The following is a 15,709-nucleotide window of genomic DNA, read 5'->3' on the forward strand; positions in this document are numbered from 1 at the left end:
GTCTATGAATAAATCATCAATGATTTATACTTAAAGACGTCAGGATTTATATCATGAGAATAAAATCAAAATTTATTATTATTCACTTACCTTCACAAGTAGAATTCACCATTTGGAATCCTTCCTTACATCTGCACTCGTACGAGCCGGGATTGTTGACGCAAATATGATCGCAGCCGTGCTGTTCCTCGCACTCGTCAATATCACGACATTTGAAACCATCGATCTCGTCCCTTTGGAAGCCTTTCTCGCACGAACATATTACGGTACCGTTCACTGCTGCGCAAATGTGCTCGCAGCCACCATTATGGTCTCGGCAAGGATTGAACGGTCGGCAGGATCCATTCCACGATTCATGATTCGGTGGACATTCACAGCTGAAGGAGCCCACAGTGTTAACACACTTGTGATCACATCCGCCGTTGTCACTCAAGCACTCGTCGATATCGATGCAAGTCTTCTCGTCCTGTGACAGCTCGTAGCCCGTCGGACAGAAGCACAAATGGCCGCCGACGGTGTTGGTACAATTATGTGAGCACCCGCCATTCTGTTCGAAACACTCGTCGATATCCAGGCAGGTAAAATTGTCAGTGTGCAAATAATGTCCTTTGTAGCAAGTGCACGTGTAACCGCCTAGCAAATTCACACAGTCGTGTGTGCAATCGTGATGGTTGGTCAGACATTCGTCCACATCCACGCAATTCTTCCGGTCGTTCGGCATCAGAATGTAACCGACTGGACATTCACAGTCATAGCCGCCCTCGGTGTTCACGCAGGTGTGAGAACAGCCCGATTCCACGTCGTTCTCAAATTCCTCGCACTCGTTAATGTCCTCGCAGGTCTTAAGATCGCGCTTTAGGCGGAAGCCGGGCGGACAGGAGCAACGAGTGCTCGGAATTCCATCGGGACCATCCACTTGATGACAATGATGGGAGCAGTTTCCGTTGTCGTTCTTGCAGCCATTCACCAAAACGCAAGTCTTGTTATTTTGCTCCAGGACGTATCCTATTGGACACTGACATCTGAAAGTGCCCACCAGGTTCACGCAGGAGTGCGAGCATCCTGCGTTTTCGATTTCGCACTCGTCGATGTCGTCGCATAGGGTCGGATCTTGAGAATTTTGCGAGAAGCCGGCGTTGCAGCTGCAGTTGAAGCCGCCAGGAATGTTCAGACACTGATGAGTGCAGTTGTCTAGCAGTTCCAAGCACTCGTCGATGTCCACGCAGGTAGCGTTGTCTCGCGATGATAAACGGTAGCCTTCAGGACACTCGCAAACGACTGAACCGTTAATGAAAATACAGGTATCCGAACATTTGCCGTTGTTAAGGAGACACTCATTCTCGTGAACGCAAAGAGAGTCGTCGTCCTGAGACAGGGACGTCCCTACGGGACACGAACACGTCACGTTACCATCATGATCGTGGCAGAAATGAGAACAGCCGCCATTCTCGATCGCGCATCCGTCTTCTTGTACGCAGAGTTTTTGATCCTCTGCTAGAACCATACCGGATGGACAGGCGCAGGTCACGTTTCCGGCTTCGTGGTAACACAAATGGGAACAATCACCGTTGTCCTGCAGACAATCGTTTTCGTATGTACACACCGTTTCCTCGGACAGAACCATTCCAGGCGGGCAGGAGCAGAATAACCGGTTATCCTCGTGATGACAGAAATGTGAGCATCCCCCGTTATCGATGGAACACGCGTTTATCTCTACGCATGTCTTGCTGTCGTCCTTTAACAACTCATAATTTTCGGGACACGCGCATTCGACACCACCTTCCGTATTCGCACAAAGATGTGAACATCCACCGTTGTCCTGGATGCACTCGTTGATATCCTCGCAGGTCCTGCCATCCTCGCCAATGTGGTATCCCGCAGGACACGAGCACTCGTAAGTACCATTATGGCTTATACAGCTGTGCGAACAAGAATTGTTCAAGGCGATGCATTTATTCACAACCTCGCACGTCCTATCGTCATCTTGCAGTTCATATCCTTCAGGACAGGTGCAGTTATAAGTGCCGTTCACGTTCAGGCATCCATGAGAGCAATCGGCCTCTTCGGACGAACATTCGTCGATATCCTGACAGGTTCTGTGATCGTCTTCCAACCGAAATCCCGAAGGACACTGACAATGATAAGCGCCTTCGACGTTTAAGCAAATGTCACTGCACGCATGAGAGCCTTCGGAGCATTCGTCCACATCCCGACAAGTCTTTCCGTCATCCTGTAACTCGTATCCTTCTGGACAACCGCAACGAACGCGGTCGTCATCCTGTTCGCACGTGTGTGAACAACCGTGATCCTTGAAGCAAGGATCATCTGGCAGCTTCTGGCAGGTCCTAGAATCCTCCCGCAGTCGCCAACCGAAAGGACACTCGCAGTAGAAAGAGCCGTCAGTATTAATACAGTCGTGGGAACAATCGTGTTTCTGTTTGTCCTGGCACTCGTCAACGTCCTCGCAGATACGCTCTCTTTGTGAGTAAGTATATCCCGCGGGACAAGTACAGTTATTATTTCCTTGAGATTTCGCGCATTCGTCTGGAATGACTACGCACGTACGATTATCCTCTCCAAGCTCCATTCCCGCCGGACAGGAGCATGAATAGGAACCTTCTTGGTTTCTGCAATCGTGACTGCAACCGTTCATCAACTCGTCCTCGCATTCGTTTTTATCCTTGCACGTGTCCCCGTCGAGAAGATAACCCGAAGGACACTCACATTTATAACCCGAGTCTGACGGAACACACGAGTGTGAGCACGAGGAATTGGAGCAAGGATCACTCCTCACGCAAGTGAGACTATCGTCCTCTAGGATCCAGCCGGAAGGACACGAGCATCGATAAGACCCGTACACGTTGTAGCACAAATGCGAACACTCGTATTCACCTTCGAGACACTCGTCGATGTCTTGGCACTCACCATGCTCGTCTTGTCGAAGTCCTTGAGGACATACCGGATCCCCGCAGGTGAGACCATCCTCGAGAAGTTTCATATCCTGTGGACAAGCGCATCTGTAACTTCCGAGAATGTTGATGCATTCATGCGAACAATCGTGCTCATCCTCGAAACACTCGTCCATGTCTAGGCAGGTTTTCTCGTCCTTTTGCAAGATATATCCTTCTTGACAGACGCACCTGTAGGTGTCCCGATCCTTCTCGCAGATGTGACTGCAATTTGCGATTTCGCACGCGTCGGACAGAACACAGTTCTTGCCGGTTTCATCCAAGGACATATCGTCAGGACACCCGCACTTGTAAGCACCTTCCTCGTTCTCGCATTCGTGCGAGCACCCATGCGATCCTTCCGCGCACTCGTTCACGTCGACGCACATTCGCGCATCCTGCAGGATTCGGTATCCATCCGGGCAGACGCATTCGTATCTTCCGGGATAATTTTTACACTCATGCGAGCAGTCATGTCGATTCTCCGCGCACTCGTCCACGTCGACGCAGGATCTGCCATCGATATCCAGGACGAATCCCGAATGACAGACGCATTCGTAACCGCCGTGCAGATTCACGCATCGGTGCTGGCAACCGTGATCATCTCTGCCACACTCGTCTACGTCGGTACAATTAAATTTACTCGCGTGCTCGAGGATCTCCAGACCGTTCGGACACGTGCAAATAAAACTGCCTTCCAAATTGACGCACGAATGCGAACACGGAGCCTCCCGGGCGCACTCGTCGACGTCCGTGCAGGTCGCACGGTCGTCCAACAGCTCGTATCCAGTTGGGCAAATGCATCGTGGTCCCTCCGTGGTGTCCTCGCAGGTGTGGGAACAAGGTTTTGCCAGGCTGAAGCAGTTCTTGAACTCCTCGACGCAAGTCGCGTTGTCGTCCGTCAACATGAATCCTGAAAAACACTCGCACACGTACGCGCCGTCGGTGTTGCGGCAGATGTGCGAACACGGTCGGGATGGTACGTTACACTCGTCCACGTCCTTACACGTCGCACCGTCTTCCGCGAGCTCGTAACCAGGTCGACAGGCACAATGATAACCACCCGGCTCGTTCACGCACTCGTGCTGGCAACGGTGCGATTCAATCTCGGCGCACTCGTTTACATCTGGAAGAGAATATCACTGATCTCGTGTCAAGCCAATCTTCTCTCCAAAACGATGGAATTCTCTCTCCCAATTGTAATGTCAGCCAGAATGATTCGTTTGAACAACATTTTATTTAAGTCTTACTTTTTTGCTGAAAAAGTGCTTTTTTAAAACAATTTTGGAAATAAATAAATAAATATTGAAAGTTACCAAAAGTGAAGAATCTCAACTTTTCACTTGAAAATATTAAAGTTTAGAAAATAGAGAAATAAAAAGCAGAAAGTTACTGCAAGTATATCAACATTTTCATTTAAAAATATCTAAGCATATTTGAATATCATATTTCAATTGACAATCGGATTTTATAATATGATAATTATTATTAATAACTTTATCTTGTGATTGTGCACTTACCAACGCACTCTAAATTTTCATTTTTCTTAAAGCCACTTTCGCATTTTGAGCTTTGCGGAATTTCGGTAATCTCTTCTCCGTAATCATCGTCGTCATTGTTCTCGTTTTCGTCGTCATCGTCTTCATTGTCATCGTTGTAGTCCTCTTCTCGAAGGATCTTCGTTACCACGTGAGGATGTATTGTACTTGTGCATTTGTATGATCCCACTGTATTCTCGCATTCAGTGTTCTCCGCACATATCTTTGGAGTTACCTCGCATTCATTAATATCTAAAGATAAAAAATAACTCAGATTTTATAATGTCTGTTTTTTTTTTGCGGAAGAAAAAAGATACGTCAGACTTTATAATGTTATTTTTGCAATGTACATAAAATTCCAATAGAATGAAAGAAGCTAGATAATCGTAAGTAAATATCATAAATAATGTAAATATTGGAAAATCGATCGGTCCAAATTATGAGAAGGAAATTACAATTTGTAAAAGATGTTCGAGATACAATTAAATCTTAACGATGCAATTAATACAATAAACAGTTAAATCTCAAGATAAACATTTTAATAATTTATTACAAAATTGAAAGTAGGGGTTAATACAGTCAGTCGAAAACAAATATGAAATATATTTACCCTGACAGGTTTTCCAATCATTCGTCAGATAAAAACCATCCGGGCAGAGACAGAAGACGCTCCCGGGCGTGTTTAAACACAGGTGAGAACAATTCGCGTTGTTCAACGCGCACTCGTCGATGTCCTCGCAAGTTTGATTGTCAGCAGCTAATTTGTACCCGGGAATATCCGTGCAACTACACTCGTAGCTTCCTTCGAGATTGCGACAAGTACCTTGGCAAGGTCCGTGCCCATTGTTCGAGAGGCATTCATTGATGTCTGAGTAATAGTTACGTACCTTACAGAGAGTTTTTCTCTCGACAAGTTCATTTATTAAATAACAAATTGAATGAAAGAACGCTAAAATAAATTGCTTCTTGAAGCTAATACATATAAATTTTACACTCTACATTTTTTGCAGTGAAATCTCACTCCAAGAGAGTGAAAATACAACGATCCTTGAAAAAAAGTGAAAATATTTTACTTCTTGAAAAAGAGCGACAATTCAAGAAGTGAAATATTTTCACTTTTTTCAAGGGTCGTTGTGTTTTTACTCTTGGAGTGAGATTTCACTGTAAGAAATTTGGAGTGTAGGTAACGCAACGTGCAAATATAAATACGCCGACACATAAAGAGGAACCGACGAGTATTAGTAAATATTTGTCAGAGATAGATATCTTTCCTTCTATATGACTAACCTTGGCAAGAACGACCATCGGTCCCCAGCTGAAAACCACTATGACACTCGCAAGAGTACGATCCGGGCTCGTTGCGACAAATATCGGTACATTTTGCTATGCCTTCTGCACACTCGTCGATGTCTGAGAGAATATCAAAGAGAAAAGGAAAATCGATAATCAAATTTTAAGCACTTCGCAGTTTTATAAATAGCGCAGCAACATTGTAATTAAATTGTGAAATATTCTTATAACTTTATTTCTTTTTTTTTCACAAAGAACGAAAAGATTGATGAAATTTTTAACGCAAACGACAAAGCTAATCAAACGACGGAGCTACACCAAATTGGATAATTAATTTACACGTTCTGCTAAAGGAAGATTGGTATATTTTCTTCAGAATTAATCCTAACCGTTATTTATTAGCATTTTGTCGTAGAATAAGAGATTCAATGGCTACAGTCGCGTATTATCGACACGCTAGAATATCACGTATTGTAACACTCGGGCTATGTAACACGCTGATCGAGCAATCATCGGGCTACAAACGCGATACGATCTGCAAACATGCGATGTATTACAGGACGGAGAGAAGGGAGCGAAAATAGAAAACTGGTAAACGCTGAGAAATGTCCGAATCGATAACAGCTTTTAAACTGGATATCGCGCCGATATCGTACAGCAATATGCGCAATCCGACTCTTAAATAATCCGATACGCTCCATAACCGATAATCCCATTATTAAGACAGCGGTGGTTTACAACGGGTATGTTTTCGAGAGCGCTAAAATTACTACTCGTACATTATACGTATGTATATCCGTAGCTGAAATTATTTTCACCTCGCGAGCATTCCGACGACAACATGGATTATTCGCGTGCGTTCGTGGTTTCCATAAATTTACGAATATCAAGTGCAACAGATGAAAAACTGGCATGTCGAAAACAGGTAATATAACGAATCGATACGACTAGGTAGTCAATACGAAGACGGTAGGCGAATTTCGTGGGGAAATATCGACGAAAATATCGCATGTCGAGTAAAGGAGAGAGGAAGAGAGAGAGAGATTGTGCACGTGAGTTTGACTTTCCTCAAAAGATATAAAAATGTGAAATATGCAGTGGTGAATTTATATGTGGCTGTGGGCGTATGGATTACCGATACAGGACGGTCCTTTAGCTCGAAAGCCGTCGAAGCAGGAACACTTTATGCCGCTTGGTGTATCCTCGCACACGTGTTCGCATTCGCCTGTTCCCTGATCGCAACGTTTCACCTTATCCGCTGGGGCTTCTACTACAGCAAACACATATTTCATAACAAAGCGCGCACACACGTGTGCAGGCAGATTTTTACATAATAGATTTAATTAAACGAGAAAAAGAATCACGTTTTCGGAACAGATCTTGGTGCTTAATATTTATATGAAAAAATTTGCGGATATTAGATTGGAAAGAATGTGATTAACACATACATTAAACATAAACTGCTTGCTATTTTATACGTGGGTATTAAACTGAGCAGAGATAATATTAATATAATAATAAAAAGAGCTCTCAATAAACAATATTAATATAAAACTAGGCAAATAAGAATTAGAACCTCTTTAATTCATACAAGACAAAAACAATACACATTTTTATATTAATTACGGATTTTAAGAATTTATTTTATCCTGAAAATGATTGCAAATAACAACCGAAAGGTTGATTTTTTGTTTTTCACTTGTATGAATTAAAGAGGGAAAAAAAATTTATATTTAAGACAACAAACAACTGTGTTCTAGCTCTTATTTGCCTAGTTTTATGTTAATAAGAGATAATATTTTTATTCGTGGCTTACGATTGTCTCTCACGCATCTCGGACGACGTCCCAGCCAGGTGCCGTTACTGCAAAAAAGCCTGTCCGTCGTCGAATCCACAAAGACGTAACCATCCGCGCACTCGTAAACCGCAACCAGATATCGATTATACGGCGGCAGTACGTTCTTTCTCCTATAGGACAATACACATCCTATTATAGGTATATACATGTATTAACCTTTTGCGGTCCTACGTCGAGTTGAACTCGATATACTGCGTCGCGGTAACCTATAACTCTTCAAACATTCGAATCGGTGCAATTGTAATCGGTAAACTATATTTTTAAGGTCTCTGTAAATTTCTCCAAGTAATAAAAATTCTCTGATTCATATTAGACCAGCCAATGAAATTGGGAATGAAATACTTCGCTCATTCGTGAAAACAGTTTGGACTGCAGATGGTTAAGACAGTTGGAATTTGAAAGAATTTAAATGGATTTTAGAATGCTAAAAAAAATAATCTTGTTAGAGGTTGTGAAAAAAGTAACGGGAAGTTAAAACCAATTTTGTTATTATATTTTTTTAGCCATTACGTTTCTTCTCGTAATCACATTAATTACTTTTTAAATTAGTGTATATTGTACGTGTATATAATCTATATATAGACATAAATATACGTAACAAAACGTGTACATGTAAAAGATTATATAAAATAATAAATACTTATATGTGTATACTTAATTGAAAAAAGTTGATGTTAATTTCCTGTTACTTTCTAAGGGAGCTCAAGATAAAGCTTTTTCATTATTTCAGAGTTGTTTTGCAACTTGTTTGTGCAACAACAAACCTGGCGTATTTGGCGGGGCGAGCATTCTCGATCGAAGGGGCCTTGATGAGTCCCTTTCTAAGGATTTTCTTCGCAGCACAGCTGATATCCAATTGGGACACTACGGTTTCGTTTAATCTTGTTGCCGTAGGTAGTCTTGACGAGGATTTCACCGGCCTCTTCCTTTTCTTTTTCCTCTTGTTGCCCTCCTTCGTTTTTCTACGCTTTTTTAAATCATCTATCCTCTCTAATGCCTTAAGACGATCCTTCGCGATTTGTACCTTGTCCCTGTCCGGAACGATTGGTTGATCGCCGACATAAAGATCGTTACGGAAACGTCGTAGGATATTATCTACACAGAACATAGCGTATGACGTCAGAGCTAAGCACTTCCTATTTCGCGAATAGAATAATGTAATCGCTGTAAATTGTTAATGAATAATAAAACGTAAATATTCGTTCATCGCGAAATCATTAGCGCCTTATACATTTATTGTACTAGCGCAAATAAAATATCCATTTTGCAATTATAATTAAAGGAATTTTAATTAAATTCTCGTCACTCATACACGCCCGGCGAATGGACTTTAAATAGAATATTCGTTTTACCGAGTAAAAATGTTTCTAGAGGTATTCCGGCGTTAGCTTTACACATCACAGAGGATTAATCTCATTGGATATGTACGGTGATCCAACACGAGGACAGATACTTTTACCGCCTTTTATCGCATACGAGAATGCTATCAAATAATATATTTTTTACATGCATAATTCTCGTATCAGCTCTAAGTAACTCGTAAAGCAGTCGAGTACGCGCTATTCACACTATCATTTATAAATCCGAAGATTATCTTCCGTAAAAATCTGCACTTTTATGCAACTCAGAAGCGAGAGAAGACATTATTCCTAAAAATACCTCTTAAAAAAATACGTCAACTACATAAAAATAAGTATCAAATGTTACGTATCCTTCCGTAAAATGTTTACTTTCTAACATAGTAATTAATTTTAACTCATTATTCATAAATTGGAGCTTTTTTCAATCAGGATGCGTCAGCTTTTTGCTACTACACGGAAAAAAATGTTGCTGGCTACAGCTAATTCTGATTAGCTGCAATTGCATTAGCTATGAAATTTGTTAATACATACAAAGGATTTGCTGCTGTAACTAATATAAGGACGTGAATAGCAAAGTATGCATGTCTGTTATAGATCAATTTATTTAGCAGCATAAAGTTAGTTATCGGATATGTCCGTGTAAAAGAAAATTGTCTCTACCACAGCTAAATATGATTTGTTGAAACTGTACTTGCTACCAAAAATAGTCTGCTACACAGAAAACGTTCGTTGCAATGATCAATAGATCGACATAATAGCGAAATGCTTGTCTGTTACAACGATAATATTTAGGCCTCACAGCTAATGGAAATTGGACCTCGCAGATACGACGTTAGGTATCCATGTTACGACTGGAATTTAGCTACCACACGCAAATTTTTGCTGCTACAACAAATCTTTTATTTCCGCGTATCTGAACCTTTGGACATATAGACGTTTATTCGTTCTGTCTATCATTTCTCGCGTTGCACAATACCTTCGAATAATTCACAGATATATACGCGCGTCTAATCATTGATGAACGCAAGCTACTGGTATAAGCGTATAAGCTCCTCTGGCTCTGGACAAGCACACAAGCGGCGCATCCCGATCAAAGCCTCAAACCGACGGGAGACAGGAAGGTGGGGGACGTGTACGTATGCTTGTAACGTCCGGGCCGGGTGTATGACTTGGCGGCTTATCTCCATCGAGGCGAATGCGAGCTATGTTATGTCGGCGAATCTCGTGCCACCGATAGCACATGCGATGGAACGAGGCGCGTTCCTGGAGCACCGAAACGCTACTCCGCGAATTTTCCCCATCCGGGAATTTCGTCCTCACCGTACCTGGTCGCTAAAGGGACGTGGTCGAAGGGGTGCAATGGTGGCCAGATATTAGTTTCAACATCATCGATATCATCGATACCTCATCGGTTTGATGACAGTGAGGTATACGTATAAACTGCGAAATCAATTATTTAATGATAAGAATAATACGACGATGGTAATTACAAGCTGAAATAAATAATCCGGTCGCTGCCTGACCCTCCGTTCTCTCCTCTTTTTTTTTTTTTTAATTAAAAAAGTTCTCCACCGATTCTGAAAGTGCAAAGAACGGAAGACACCCTATATATTTGCAGTCTTGGGAGCAATGCCAACCCCCGGCTTAAGATATGCCGATAACTTGAGCATCGGTGAAAATTGAATCCCACGGTAAAGTCGTGTTTCCACAAATCATAGGAATGGGCGTCTTGGGTAAATTGTTCTTCGAAACTTTCGGGACCTTCTGACATATCTCTCTCCTCCTTCCGCGCCCGTCTTTTTCATAAAAATGTAATTTTAAATATAGTTCCAACTGTAGCTTAGATTAACGCGACAGAACGATATATGGATAGCATTTAATTCCACGGATCGTAACTTTTTTTATATTCATAGTTTTGAATAATTATTTGATTGTAGAAGCACATAATTATGTCAAGAAATGGAAAATAATGCTTTTCAGAGTATAGATCGATATATAAATTGAGATGAAATTTATCTCTGAAACGCGTAGATTGCGATCAAAATGAACAATGAAAGGAAGCGAGTTTAATCATCATATATCCGCAGCAATCTCCGTCTGTCGATCATGAGTTCGGTGTCCGATTGACTAAGTAAAATCTTGATTCCCTTTGCGATATTAAGAGCGAGTTTGATGCTGCGAGTCCCTTTATTTCGACAGCACGATGTCTCGCAGTAAACGGATTTGTCCGTCAGTTCTATTGAACACGCGCGTCGAGGCTTCAACCGAGCCAGGCACGAGGAGTTAAGCTCCCTTTCATGTGGATAATTGACTTACGTCGATCAAATTAGTATAATGCCGCATAGCTATGGACATAGCGGGGACATCATGTGATACGTGATACGCACAAATCATTAATTTACTCTAATTCCAATCCGAGAATAATTCAGAATATTCCTTAATATATAAATGTGTCCAGAATAGACGCGCGATTTGCAAACGGTGTTAATTACGTCAGCTGTATCAACATAAATCATTGACTATTTCAAACAATATAAATTGACATGCAGAATTATTTAAAATAGAACCCCATTTCCCAGCAATACTGTTTACATACTGTAATTATCGAGGACGCGATGTACAAATATATTCGGCTCGATTAATAAATAAATCATCGAGGTGACGATTAATTGCTGTTAAACTGAAGAAGATACAAATACGTTCTGCGAACAGATGAATGTCAATTGAGTAAAAGTAACAGCGACGTAGAACGCGAGATGGAGATTGATGTATCGTAGATTCCACGCCCAATTAATCCCGACGAAAGACTGCTTGAACTTAAGATTTAGACACGTGTCCTCCCGCAACGCGACTTGACGAGAGCGGTTTATTTAAAGTAGAGGCGATATCTTACGAGGCACGCATTTCGGGACGGGTTGGTCCCAACCGTTAGAGGTGCAAGTCGCTATCTTGTGACCCTTCAGTTTACGGCCCGGCTCGCACGAGTACACAATCTGTAGAGGACCGTCCTGAAGAACTCTCTCCTTCACAGTTCCCCATTGCGGTGGCCGCACCGGACAATCGCCGAGGATTCCTGAAAGCGAGGAAAACAGGCTTTACGATCGTATCATGAATGCATAAGCTATAAACACTAGAAGCTACGATGGCACGCTGAATTGGCACTTGGATGAAAATTTTGATGTGCCGTTAAACCTCCCACGTGTCCGAAAGTCCAATCCAACGATATTTAGTTGGATTCAACATATATTATATTTTATATATCATATATTATATTACGTAATAATATTTAGGGGAAAATGAGAGAATTGCGAATGCCGGGTAAATGCGAACGACATTATTGCGGTATATATATCAGAGAAGTGATAATCTCTCATTTCTCACATTCAATTCCAATAATAGTCCGGTACACGCTTACAATTAATGTTGAACTATAACAAGACCATAGAATGCACACGCTGTTTAAGGTAAATACCATTACATGTTTTCGATGGTTTTAATGTAGGAGAGAATGGGGAATTGCGAATATTCCTACGGGAAAAGTTAAAACCGATTATATTTATTAATTATAGAAGCCTTTATTCAAAGGATATTAGCTGTAAATCATTAATTAACATTTACATATCATTGATGTAAACCATAATTTTAAACAAAACCGATTCGACATTGCTCCCTGCGTGGCGGGTGGTACCTAATTCCAAACAGCACAAGGTGTTTTTGCTTTTTATTTAAAATTATAGTTATTCATACATTGATAATATATAAATGACAATTATCGTAGTTTAAAGTCAAATAATTGGAGAATCTTTTAAAGACTTTTATTGATCGATAATCGTCAGCTTTACTTGACTTTTTCCTTGAGTGTTCATAGTTCCTTCACTTTACTCTATACTCTACATTAATATTTGCATATAATTGTACACAAAAATATTTTATAAATGTTTCTCCTGTATACTTTCTCTACTAAATCCTACTCTTTCTTATGCACTTTGTATATTGGTAAAACTGTATTATTTGTAAAGCTGTATTATATATATAATTGTATTATTTGTGTTAGACTGCCTATATTTCATGTATTCGTGATACTAATTGTTTTGAATTTGCTTGTTCAGAATTGTCAAAATCTAAAATTTAATCTGATATTCAGATACGGCTTCAAATCAACTACTTTGTAGCTGTCGCCCCGCCTATCGCTGTGTAGCTGATACTCAGTATCAAATTTACTGTATTACTATCTGTTTATTTGTATTTAACGTTAACAGTTGCACTCGATAAAGTTGTTATCATTATTATTATTATTATTATACAATATAAATTAATCGAGCTCTCAATATTTAAAACAATATTACAAAGACAATAGGCAACTAAGAGCTAGTACACGGTTATTATTAATGTAAGTTACAATTCTTCTTTATTCTTCACCTGTACATATATTTCTGACGTTTTGGCTGCTTTTTTCATGGTATAACGTTAGGCTTAATAATCCAAAAATGCGATTGTTCTGAATGTAGGCGCAATTAGTCAACCCAGAGTAATTCTCCATTTAATCATATGAACGGCTCTTCTTAACAAGTCGAGATTTGTAAGATCGGAAATTAATAAACTAAATTAGTTTATAATTTTAAACGTTACGTAGACATGGACGAAGACACACGTCTAATCGACAAATTTTATATAATTTGTATTCTTAATTGTGCGTAACAGGATGGAGGTGCAAGTTATTAGTACAATCGATCTTACAAATCTTGACTTGTTAAGAAGAGCCGTTTACATGATCAAGTGGAGAATTACTCTGGGTTGATTAATTGGGCCTTCATCCAGAACAATTGCATTAAAATTTTTGGATTATTAAACCTAATGTTATACCATGAAGATAGCTGAAAAAAGCAGCCGAAAATATATGTACAATCAAGGACTTCGAGACTTTCCCTCGGAAATTTTCACAAATTAAGAAATGATCACCTTTTTACATTAATGCTCATAGTCCATGCGCGATTGACGACACGGCTAAACCTTACGTCTGCTTACAACCAAATTTGACGTAAAGACAAAATAATTTGAATTTTTGGAAGTTTTCAAAAAGTAACCGAAGGAAAGAATCGAAGTCCTTGGGTGTACAAGTGAAGAATAAAGAAGAATTGTAACGTACATTAATAATAACTGTGTACTAGCTCTTAGTTGCCTATTGTCTTTGTAATATTGTTGTTATTATTGTACATGTTCGGTATTATAAATCACGGTGTGCGATTAGAAAATGAAAATCCTCTACTTGTGCTTTCACGTGCACGTGCATTCCATCAGTATCGCACGAGCGTGGCACACAATAAGTACCGTACACCTTGACAATGCACGTACTCTGGCAGTAAGTCCTGCGACGAGAAAGAGGGAAAGACGTGTGTCAAGCACGTGGGGGATCTCGCGGTCGCGCAGGCACTGCGTGACGTGGGATTAAAATTGAATAATTCCGCGGCAATATAATATACGGTCACGTCGTGATGTCTGGCGTGTGCGGTGCGCTTCCGCCGCAAAAATTTTACCGCAGGACCATCGGCCGCATGGCGATGCGATGGATGTCAACGAGACGAACGTGGCCGGGGTAAAATAAATCGTCCCAGGAACGTGAGTCGCGAAAACGAATGACTTTCGTTTTATTCGCGCGAGGAAACATCGCGTTTCGAACCTATTGAGAACCACCCTGGTATCTATGATTTCTCACCCCGATTCTTTTTTTTTCTATACAAATTTTTAATTTTTGCGCTTTCAATTATGAAAAGCGTATTTTAGCTACGATCTTACGCACAAAGAGTTTTATACGATTCCGTTTTTGCAGATGTAAACGGTAAAAAGCGTTCGTTTTATTGCGCTTTAACAGAATTTTCACATTTATTCTCGGCAACAAATCTCTGGTACAGATTAAAAAATTCTCGGTAAAAGGAACATAAATTTTCAAACGGCTAGTCTCTCCCTTTAAAGTATCTCTTCTGGCTCCCCTTCTGTTGTCGGGTCTTTCATACAGTCTATCAACCAGTGATAAAACGACCAGTAGTAAAACTTGGGACAACTTGCGGTTTACCTTTCTCTCTCTCTCTCTCTCTCTCTCTCTCTCTCTCTCTCTCCCCCTCTCTCTCTCGCTATTACAAAATACATCGTAAATTGTCGTGAACATACTGCCAACGTACCCCGGCGTCAAGATTCTAATTTTCTCTCGTATATATTTAAGTTTCCTTATTAATTTGTCCCTTCCAGGAGCATTCGCTTTTGATGAACGCGGCAATAAGCAAATTCTTAAACGACTGACCTAAATCTCGATTCAAGCTGAAATTTGAATCAATTGAATTAAATTGTACGGTTTTCATCTTCTCTTTAAGAAGCTTAGATGCGACTGTACGATGTAAATCGGACACTTCATTAAATAAAGAGCGCACAAATTCCGTTTCCGAGGTACGTCGAAGTATTCAACGTGTAATATTCTCCGCTTCGGACCTCTCTCGTTCAAGAGTCCCCCCCCCCCCCCTCTCTCTCTCTCTCTCTTCTCTTTTTTCCAAACGCGTTTCATCGCGCGGGGGATCCAGCACTGGTCGAAACGTTAACTTTCGCAAGGGTTACAAGACGTGACGCGGCTTTCCGCGAGATTAAACGAAGAATTAAACGCTTAATTAAAGTAACACGGGCCCCAATTTATGTAATTGACTGCACGGGGAGTGAGTCAGTTTGCGC

General features: G+C 40.8%; 1 protein-coding gene across 1 annotated transcript in view; it reads right to left on the bottom strand.

Moving 5' to 3' along the window:
- The window catches only part of LOC108758559 (fibrillin-2), a 48,235-nt gene that overhangs the window by 20,973 nt on the left and 11,553 nt on the right, over positions 1–15,709 (bottom strand). Inside the window, exons 2-9 of the mRNA XM_018503561.1 lie at positions 11,889–12,068; positions 8,399–8,729; positions 7,593–7,744; positions 6,912–7,043; positions 5,774–5,896; positions 5,097–5,354; positions 4,469–4,738; positions 91–4,074 (exon numbers count right to left, since the gene is read on the bottom strand). Coding sequence (XP_018359063.1) covers positions 91–4,074; positions 4,469–4,738; positions 5,097–5,354; positions 5,774–5,896; positions 6,912–7,043; positions 7,593–7,744; positions 8,399–8,729; positions 11,889–12,068 — 5,430 coding nt within the window. The remainder of the gene's footprint in view (positions 1–90; positions 4,075–4,468; positions 4,739–5,096; positions 5,355–5,773; positions 5,897–6,911; positions 7,044–7,592; positions 7,745–8,398; positions 8,730–11,888; positions 12,069–15,709) is intronic.

This window comes from Trachymyrmex cornetzi, unplaced genomic scaffold, assembly GCF_001594075.2.
Source record: "Trachymyrmex cornetzi isolate Tcor2-1 unplaced genomic scaffold, Tcor1.1 scaffold16, whole genome shotgun sequence".
Taxonomy (NCBI): Eukaryota; Metazoa; Arthropoda; class Insecta; order Hymenoptera; family Formicidae; genus Trachymyrmex; species Trachymyrmex cornetzi.